At 38.0% G+C, this 9,735-nt stretch overlaps 2 protein-coding genes across 2 annotated transcripts in view; both read left to right on the top strand.

Moving 5' to 3' along the window:
* Positions 1-6,460, top strand: part of slc37a1 (solute carrier family 37 member 1) — a 20,383-nt gene extending 13,923 nt beyond the window's left edge. Inside the window, exons 15-19 of the mRNA XM_015035750.1 lie at positions 431-523; positions 628-706; positions 3,192-3,289; positions 3,820-3,884; positions 4,806-6,460. Of these exons, the coding sequence (XP_014891236.1) occupies positions 431-523; positions 628-706; positions 3,192-3,289; positions 3,820-3,884; positions 4,806-4,821 (351 nt within the window). The 3' untranslated portion in view covers positions 4,822-6,460. The remainder of the gene's footprint in view (positions 1-430; positions 524-627; positions 707-3,191; positions 3,290-3,819; positions 3,885-4,805) is intronic.
* Positions 6,461-7,555: 1,095 nt separating this feature from the next.
* Positions 7,556-9,735, top strand: part of nmi (N-myc (and STAT) interactor) — an 8,349-nt gene continuing 6,169 nt past the window's right edge. The window contains exons 1-5 of the mRNA XM_015035755.1: positions 7,556-7,750; positions 7,953-8,015; positions 8,648-8,806; positions 8,900-9,016; positions 9,230-9,401. Of these exons, the coding sequence (XP_014891241.1) occupies positions 7,953-8,015; positions 8,648-8,806; positions 8,900-9,016; positions 9,230-9,401 (511 nt within the window). The 5' untranslated portion in view covers positions 7,556-7,750. The remainder of the gene's footprint in view (positions 7,751-7,952; positions 8,016-8,647; positions 8,807-8,899; positions 9,017-9,229; positions 9,402-9,735) is intronic.

Below are 9,735 nucleotides of genomic sequence, written 5' to 3'. Positions count from 1 at the left end.
TCCAACAGCCTTATTGCACCAATATGATCAAATAGATTTTGAATGAAAAGCTTAAACGTTCTCATTGGAATAGATGGGAAGATTGATGACTGGACAGGACTAGTAGGTCTACAAGATGGATGGAATAACATGGAAAACATTTAGAGATGTTTGTTGTATTTATTGTACAAGTGTTTATGTAAACAGATGGAAGAAAAGCTGGAGAGGTCATGCAGTAAATGAGTAGAAAGTACAGGAAACAGTGAAGACTGTTTTATGACTTTGTATTTTTGTGTTTTTATGATGTAAAGCACTTTGATATGCCGTGTTGCTGAAACGTGCTACACAAATAAACTTGATTGATTGATTGATTGACAGCATGCAGAGCAAATGGTTTCATGGGAAATGCTTCCTGTGGACGTTGAGCTAGTCTTTAGGAATAGATGTTTGACTGATTTGGTGTTTCCCAGGAATGCTGCTCGTATGTGGAGGTCTGGTGAATGGACCATATGCTCTCATAACAACTGCTGTGTCAGCAGATCTGGTAGGTATTTTCACGCTAAAATCTGTTTTATGTTTTAAAATCGTTTTTCTTTTGCATGTACACCTCTCCTCTGTGATTCCCTCTTTTTGTATTTTCGATAACAGGGAACACACAAAAGCCTGAAAGGCAATGCCAGGGCTTTGTCCACAGTCACAGCCATCATTGATGGGACAGGATCTGTAGGTCAGTACTATTTATTCTTTCCCCCAAGTTAGCAATACATCACTGATCAAGAGGTTTAATGTAATTGTTCTCCTGTTACTCCTAGCTGACAGGAGTCAGCTAGGAGTAACAGCTGACTCCTGTCAGCCTCTATACACGAGGCCCCAGAAACATCTGGGGCCTCGTGTATAGAAGAGTGAGCAGTTTTCACACTAAAACTTGACACATGGACAAATTTAGAAAAGTGCGGCGCACAAAAAACTTCAAATGCATAAAGCCATGTGCACACTTGTGGCCACACACCTTTCCTTTATACATCCCCATTTGCAGGAAATTGAGTCGCCACCCACAAATAGATATTTAAATTAGTATAAATACCCAGAAGTCAGCCACCAGGTGAAGCAATAACCATGGCAACGTCCTTGTTTGTAGCAGTATAAGTATTTATAATGATAATAATAATAATATATTTTATTTAAAAGCTGATTTCAGGGCACATAAGGTCATCTCACAAAAATAAAGATAATACAATCTAAAAAAATAAAAAAATAAAAAAATAAAGAGATTGTGCAAATGCCTGAACAGCAGAGCGTTCAGCCGGGATTTATAGACAGTCAGAGAGTCTTTGAGTGGCGAATGTGGACGTTTATTATGAATAGAGAAATCATGTGCAGAAGTTGCACATTAACAGAATGAAGACGCTTTTTGTCCATAAAGGCGACTGAAGGATGACTGCAGCTGGACCGGTACCGGTACCGCACGGCTCCTTCTTTAAGTTTTGCTCAGAGCTCCAGGATGATCAGTCTGGGCAACAAACCAGCAATAACATTTCCCAGGAGATCAATATGATCTCTGATCAATCGCTCCTTCCATTGGTGATGTTCTCCATCACAGCCAAAGTGCTCTACAATTACGCAGCTCACCTTTGTGCAGCTACTTAAATACCTGTGATTTTCTACACACCTTGATCATCTTAAAAATAATCAAACCTGTTTGGAGTTAATCTGCTGATCCAACCCTGTTTTACTTTTTATTGAGAATGAAATTACCCCATAGATGCATTTCATGCGCTTCAGCACACAGATCGATGTGTTACATCTTTATGAGACAAAAACTGAGGAAAAGTACTATTTACATTCGAGTGAAGTTTTCACATCATTTTAATTTTATTGTCTTTATTTACATGTTAGGTTATTGTCTGAGGATAAATGCGGTTCAGTTTCATTGTTTACGTTTAAACAATAAAATATTAAAATCACGAACAAACATCTGGTTTGATGTTTCGTGGTATAAATAACTGAATGTAGTCAGATTTCAGTGTATTTAGGTGAGTTTTGACTCTTTGTAGTTTGTTATTGTCCACATAAAAAGTTTGTGTGGCTGCCACACAAAAAAAAAAACAAGTTTGCGTATATTTACACAAACTTTTACGCAATGTTCATCTGTATACATGCCGACTTGTGCATAAAATATGACGCTGCACACTTTTTGTGCGTATGGTGCTTTATAAATGAGGCCCCAGATCAACATTTGGTAACTGATGGGGCTGCTGTTTAACCACATGCCTTCTGTTGTTCTATCATTAATAAAAATAGGAGTCAAATTTTTGCAGCAGAACAAATTATTTCCTGTCAGCATAATGACAAAAACAGAAATTATAAATTCGTCTTCCCACCCATTTTATCTGATTAATGATTTCTTTGATGTAAACACCACTTCCCAGGATGCATCCTCTGCTAAAGACAGGAAATCCCCACAGATTGTTCTCAGTAGTGAGTGAACAGTGAGTTCACAACCTGTGAACCTCCACAGGTTCAACAGTGACCTAGTAACCTGATGGTTGACATGGTAACACCTTGTGTATCCCAATCAGAACCTGCTTGTTCCAAAAAAAGGAAAAGGGCAAGAAATGCCTCTGCACATATTTCTAGCTTTCTGATATGCAAATCTCTATTCATTTTTATTCTTGTTTGTTTTTAAGTCCAACTCAATGGCCAGTGTTGTGGTCACTCAGCTAGCAAAATGTTCTTGGTAGGACAGTAAAGTATCTATTCTGCATACAACCACTAAGCTCAGATAGCGGGAACCTGTTCAGTCATAGTCTATCTTTTAATTTTATCAGTTAAAAAAAACAGTCGCAGTGAAGTCTATGATGAGATGTTTACCTCCCTAACACAGAAGAGTGATCAGCCTGTGGGGCCGTCTGATAGGCTACTGCTGTTAGAGCTCCACCTGCACAGAGTGCAAATAGAAACATGCTGTGCTGCTTGTTGACCAAAGCTGGCATCAGGAAGGTAGGAACCAGAACAGCGGATGTAAACGTCAGCTACCTTACAGGAAGTGCAGCTTCTCATGCTTCGCTTGGCTGCTGTGCAAACAGTTAATGTTCAGCACGACATTGTATATTTGAAGTAGTCAAATCCCAAAATGTGCTCACATCTTGAAATGTAAAGGTTTAGTCAATTTTAGGCCCATTGTAAAATTCTGTTTGTGTTTGTGGTGATAGGTGCAGCTCTGGGCCCCCTGCTGGCAGGTGTGTTGTCTGCAGGTGGCTGGAATCAGGTCTTCTACATGCTAATGACTGCTGACTTCCTCGCTTTGCTGGTGAGTGCAGAGCAGTGACTGTATGGAGATATTTCAATGGTTTGAGGACATACTTAAAGGTCAGGACCAGAGGTGACAGTAGTTTTAAATTTCTATGACAAAAGAGAGCTCTGACATGTTTGAGATGTTCAATTATGTGCCAAGCTTCTTCCAACGTTTTATAACTCACCCTCTTACTCAGCAATAAAAACTTATGTTTAGCTTTAGTGCTAAAGTAAAAGTTATTCATTAACTAAGTTCCACATTTTTCTTTCTGGACAGTGTACAGTGTTTATAATAAAGTGGAGAAAAATACAACTACCTTTAATAGACTTCATAACAACAGAGCAAACACAGTTAGACATGAAGAAAACATTTATGTCAGCTTCACTGAAGACAAATGCAAGGAAAACCACATTTCTATCATGTCAGATTTTGATATAATTTTTTATTTTATTTTCCGTTGCTACCAAGTGGACCACAGCTACAGGCCTTAATCCATTACAAATAATTTGTATGCTTATAAAATGTTTTCATTGTTTGTGTTGAAGCTTTTATTACGGCTGGTGGCCAAGGAGCTGTCCTCATCCAAGTCCCACCCTGTCTCTGCTATAGAGTGAGTCTTCATCCGCTCAGGTCCTTTTCTGACCTACCTACCTACCTACCTACCTACCTACCTACCTACCTACCTACCTAGCTACCTACCTACCTACCTACCTACCTACCTAGCTACCTAGCTACCGAGGTACCTAGCTACCTACCTACCTACCTACCTACCTACCTACCTACCTACCTGTCTGTCTGTCTGTCTGTCTGTCTGTCTGTCTATTGAGAACAAAAGACATGAAGTCCTGCTTTCAGACTGAAAACAACGTGCGCTCTTGAATTATGGCAGAAAAAAATATCAAAAAATATCAACGATGATTTAATGCTTTCAGCTTTGTAGGAAAAGTTTGGAGTTGGTCTCTTTCTTATCCAAGATGATTGCTGACCAGCGCACAAAGTAATGTCCATGAAGACATGGGTCAGCACGTTTGGTGTGGAAGAACTTGACAGGCCTGACCTCAATCTGATAAAACGCCTGTTCAGATTAATTGTACCAGAGACTGTGAGTCAGACCTTTATCATCCAACATTAGTGTCTGACCCAATCAATGTGCTTCTGGAAAAATGGTAAAAAAACAAACAATTCCAGCTCCTAAACCTGGTGGACACTCAACATGTGTGAAGAAAGACATACTTTTAGTAATGTGGTGCATTTATTTATGTACAAGTCCCTGTGATAATAAGAGACATGAGTGTGGTTGAAAGGTCCAAGTCATGTCTCTAGGCTCGCACTGCTGTGTGTGTGTGTGTGTGTGTGCGTGTGTGTGTGTGTGTGTGTGTGTGTGTGTGCGTGCGTGCGTGCGTGCGTGCGTGCGCGCGCGCGCGCGCGCAGGAAACATCAGACCTTTGCTCCGACTGAAGACAAAGTTCAGCCTTCTGCTTGTGACTGTAAAACGTAACCACACCTCCTCATGATGTTCTCATCTTCACAGGTTGAAGGAGCACTGAGCAGCACCATGATTGCACTGTTGCCACACACATCCCTCTCTCTGAAACACACACACTGACCACTCGTCTCAGCCTGGAAAGGAGGGCAGCTCAGCTGATCTCTGGACAACATGACAGGCTCAAATGCACCAGATTTACTCTGGAGAAGAGCTGGAAACTGAAGATGAACCAAGCTCAGCAGCAGCACACTTCAAGTTTCATGTACCCTCAGCTTATGTGTATCTTTCCTCATATATCTCTTGAAAACACAGCTGATTCCTGTTTAACAACCTTTTTATTTTTAACCCACAGAGAAATCTGATTTGGTTTTACTCAGATATTTATAACAGATCCCTGTTTAAGGAAGGACAGAATCTTTCTAATCATAGTGATCACAACTCTAAATTAGCTGCCATGTTTACATTCAGATAATAGTTTTTATTGCTCCAGCTGGGGAAGAATAGCAGACTGTAGCAGGAGTCTAAAAAACAGGGCTTCATTTTGAACCATATGCTATAGATACCATGACTGGTATTCATGGTCTAAGTTCGTAGCGTCATATTAATTATATGAAGCCTTATGAAAAATTCAGATCATAGGGTTTTATCTTTGTTTTTTATTCTCTTGTTGCTAACAGAGGATGTGAAACACTTAGAATTTGAATCAGTTGCTGCAGTCATGACGTTTGTAGTGAAAATCCCAGAGTTGGCTTTCTGAGCAACGTCCTGCCAGCTGCACCAGATGCAGCTCTGTAGCGCTCACTGCCGTTTTGGTTTTGTCATTCATTTGTTGGATTATATTCTTTTTGCAGAGTGCCGTTTTAATTTGAAGTGACTCATCTGTCAGTCATAGATCAGAACGGCAGAGACAGCATCTCTATAACATGAGTGCTGAAGTCGTCTCTCTGCTGGATGGAGGTGAGCTTCAGTCGTAGCAGTTTGCCGTCTGTGCGCCGTCCCAGATTAAGCGCTGTTTTTCAGCAGTTGACCACTGAAACGAAAAGCTGCTTTTGCCTTACTGAACCAAAGAGATTATGAGATCACTTTATGTGTTGATTTGAGCACACTTTAATCTGTATGTTTATTTCTGATTAATATTTTTGTATTCTTTGTCTTGTAATGGGGCACCAAAGCTCTATTTTTCTACGCTGCTAAGAGGAATGTGGTCTGTTTGTGCTAGGCGCCTGGGGTGAGCGGGTCTAATAAATTATCAATGCACTTGTCTGATTAGAAGGTTTCAGGCTGAAGTTGTTTATTTTCAAGTTCAGTTTTTTGCAAGGTTTTTATTTAGAACATTTTGAGTTAAGTTGAAACATTCAGTAATTATTTCTAATTTATCATTTGCTAAGGTGATTAGTCCTTTCATTAAAAATTGTGAATCTTGCAAGATGCTTAGCTATTTTTCTGTTTTATTTGTTAATTATTTATAGTATGTTAATTTATTGACTACTTAGAAGATATATATATAATTGTATCTTCATTAAAAGAAGACCACATATATATTTATTTTGGGAAGGTGGAAGGACTTTGAGTACTTGAAATATCTTGTGCCTTGTTTGTTGTAACTGATTTTCAGAAAGAAAATCACAAATGTATGATTTCTGTAACTGTTCTTTCATGGAACATATTGGGGAAAAGGAATAAACTTTGGTTTTGTGGGATTTGTGTTTTGATGGTTGGAGGAGTTCCAACATATCAGGGCAGTGCAGGCAGGGATCCTCGAGAATTCAGCAACTTTAGGATCTGTGATAATAGGATGTCTGTCTGGATGGATGGAAAAAATTAAGAGACCACTTAAAATTCAGTTTCTCTGATTTTACTTTTTATAGGCACATGTTTGAGTAAAATGAACATTGTTCTTTTATTCTATGAACTACTATCTCCAAAATTCCAAGCAAAAATTTTGTATGTTGCAGAAAATAAAGATGGTCAAAATAACGAAAAAGATGAAGTGCTTTCAGACCTCAAATAATGCAAAGAAAACCAGTTCATATTGATTTAGAAACATCAATGCTAATGTTTTAATTCAGTAAGAGTTCAGAAGTCAATATCATATATATATATATATATATATATATATATATATATGTATATATATATATATATATATATATATATGTTAAGATAACTCCAAAATGATCTGAAATAGGATTTTTAAAAAATCATTACACATCAACAAAGTCTTAAGCATCACTTCCCAAATAGCATTATTGTGTGTTAAGACTGTTAAAAACTATTTTTAATGACAGATTCAGTCTGACCAAACTTCAAATCTTTAAAACCAGTTTCTGAGATTCTGCAACATATAATCAAGTCATTATTTAAGTAAATGCAATGTAAATCTAATCTCTGCCTCAGCATACAGTAAAACCAAGAATAGTTTTTACACCACAAAGGCAACTTTCTTTTTTTTAATCTTGTGTTTTTGTGTCTGTCTCTTATGAATTACCACGGAACTTGAAGGATAACTAAATTAACATTTAATGTGATTCACAGAACAAAATGTAATTTTGTGGTAAATGGGTTTAATTTTTTTAATGATGCCAGTGTTTTTGTATTCATCCTTTGTATACAAAGAAGTTTCATCGTTTAAAAAACAACTCAGGACAGTAAAACCCCTTGAAAATGTCCAAAGACAAGAAAGGACTGAATTAGACTCTGGAGACGTTGAATAATGGTAACACTTTATCATTTTTATTTAACTCAGCACTTTGGCATTCTTGGTTGTACGAGGCATTCTTGAACGCACCATAGGCTGCGTCGGTCATAAAACGCTGCGTAGCAGCGCCTGACGGTCGGTAGACAAGAAGTGTCGGGGAAAACGTTCCTACTTGGATCTCTGCACAACACCGGTCAGGTTTTCTATCAGTTCATAAACAACTTTAGTACTTTTTCGAACTCTTCCGTAGAAACTAGCAAAAGGTCCTTATTAAAAAGAACCACCAATAAAGGTAGGAATAACCAACTTCTAATGCTTGCGACGTAATTTATCGACTTACTGGTTTAAGTTTCGATTTCGTCGTCCATGTTATGGCAGGCTTTATGCTAATGGATTAAAGAGTAATTGTTCATGTAAATAATTTTTATGTTAGAGCTTCAGGGGTTCGGACGGAGAAGAGTGATTCTTTTTTTCCTTGTTTTTCTTTTCGTCAGATGAGTAGTATTGCAAAGATGGACGACCTTGAAGATGCGAAGAAGGAGCTGAAAGAATTGAAGGTGAAAAAGGAAACATATACCTAAATATGCTCTATATCACTGTTTTATTTCAGTGACAAAACATCTACTTTGTTGGTTTTGGTTTCGCTTTTGTAACGGAAGTGTGTGGCCTGACGGGGGCGCTATAAACAATCGCCGGATTCTCATCTGCTGTTATGGCACAGCAGCCAGATGGAGGAGAGGATGGCTTTCTTTGGTACAAGTGCAGCTTAGAGAAACATAAAAGTGTCTTAGTCTGAGTCTGACCTCTTCAGTCAGAACCGAATGTTTTTACATTGCATAGCAATGCTGGGTCTCTTTCTCTTGCCATAAATTAGACCAAACAATAGCTAAACTTTTCAGGAGAGTCCAGGTGTAGACTGGGCAGACTGGAGAAGAAGGGGCATGCAGACAGTTGCAGGAGTTGTTGACCTTCCCCACTTGTAGAAGCAGCATCTCAGCTTTTGGAGTTACATCTAGAATTTAAGCTCTTTCAAATATGTTTATCAATCAGAGTATAGCTAATGTAGCAGAACAAGAGAAAAGAAAATCTGTCCCACTAGTCCCGTGTACTCAAACTGCAAATCAGAAAGAGTATTGTATTTCTTTTCTTTGATGCATGTGTCTGTCTGTCTGTGTATGTATATATAAAGAGGAAAGTTGAGAAAGCTGATGACGCGAAAGCCAGGTTGGTTCTGGAAAAACTGGAAGGAGATGAATTAAAGGAGAATGCCAAAACAGAAATGATGGCTCAAGCTGGAAAGCAGGAGTCTTGCCAGAAAGAATTCACTCAAGACTTGGAAAAAGTCAAGGTATGTCTGACTCTTTGTTTACACTTACAGGTTATTGGGAAGGAGATAGTTATGATATATAGTTAATCACGTTTTTTTTATATATATATAAAGGATGACATCCAGAAGCTTTCTAAACACAAAAAAGATATACTGGATAAACTGAGGCGATGCAAAGCTCAGCTGGAGGCTAAGAAAACCGAGGCTTCAAAACTGAAGCACAAATTCAAGGTGAGAATGTCATTTTTTTCTGATTTTTAACCTTAAATTTCCTGTTTGTTAATCTTTTCTACTAAAGTATATGAATTGGGGTGTTTTAAAAAAAATCATCCAAATAATAAAAGTTGTTCAGAGTAAAGATCTTTGATTTAAATAGATACTTGATTATTCACAGGGGCAATAACAGCACACAAATTTAAATGTAAAACTGTATTTCTTGTCTAGATCTATGCCCAGATTCCAGAGACGGAGGTGAAGTTTCTGTCTCTTATCAGAGAGGAGAACGAGGAGGGAGAAGACACCAGTGATTCAGTCAGAGGAGTGTTTACCATCAGTCAGAGAGCTGCAGTGCTCCTACTAGGAGGGCAGGCTCTCATCACGTTTGAGGAAGAGAAAGGTAAACAGGACTTCACTGTTGTTTTCTTATATTTTTCTTATATATGTGGCTCTGTCGGCACGTTATGCAATGTGGTTGACATGAAAAAGATTCAGTTTAATTTCACGACAACAAATCAATATTTGTGATGAATTTTATTAAGTGGATTTACTTATTAAAACTTATTTAGAGTCTTAAATTTTTGTGAAGGTGTAGCAGAGATTAGATCAGTGACACTAAGTTATGCTTAAGAAATGTCCTTGTTTATTGATTTACTCCGTTGTGCAGGTTTTTTTTTTTTTTTTTAAATCTTTCCAAGCAAACAACAAAAACCAAAAAAATTTTCCCAATTTTC

The sequence above is a fragment of the Poecilia latipinna genome, unplaced genomic scaffold (assembly GCF_001443285.1).
Source record: "Poecilia latipinna isolate Pla-1442-1.1 unplaced genomic scaffold, P_latipinna-1.0 Scaffold348, whole genome shotgun sequence".
Lineage (NCBI taxonomy): Eukaryota > Metazoa > Chordata > Actinopteri > Cyprinodontiformes > Poeciliidae > Poecilia > Poecilia latipinna.
The sequence above is the reverse complement of the archived record's forward strand: the minus strand, read 5'-3'. Positions and strand labels throughout refer to the sequence as shown.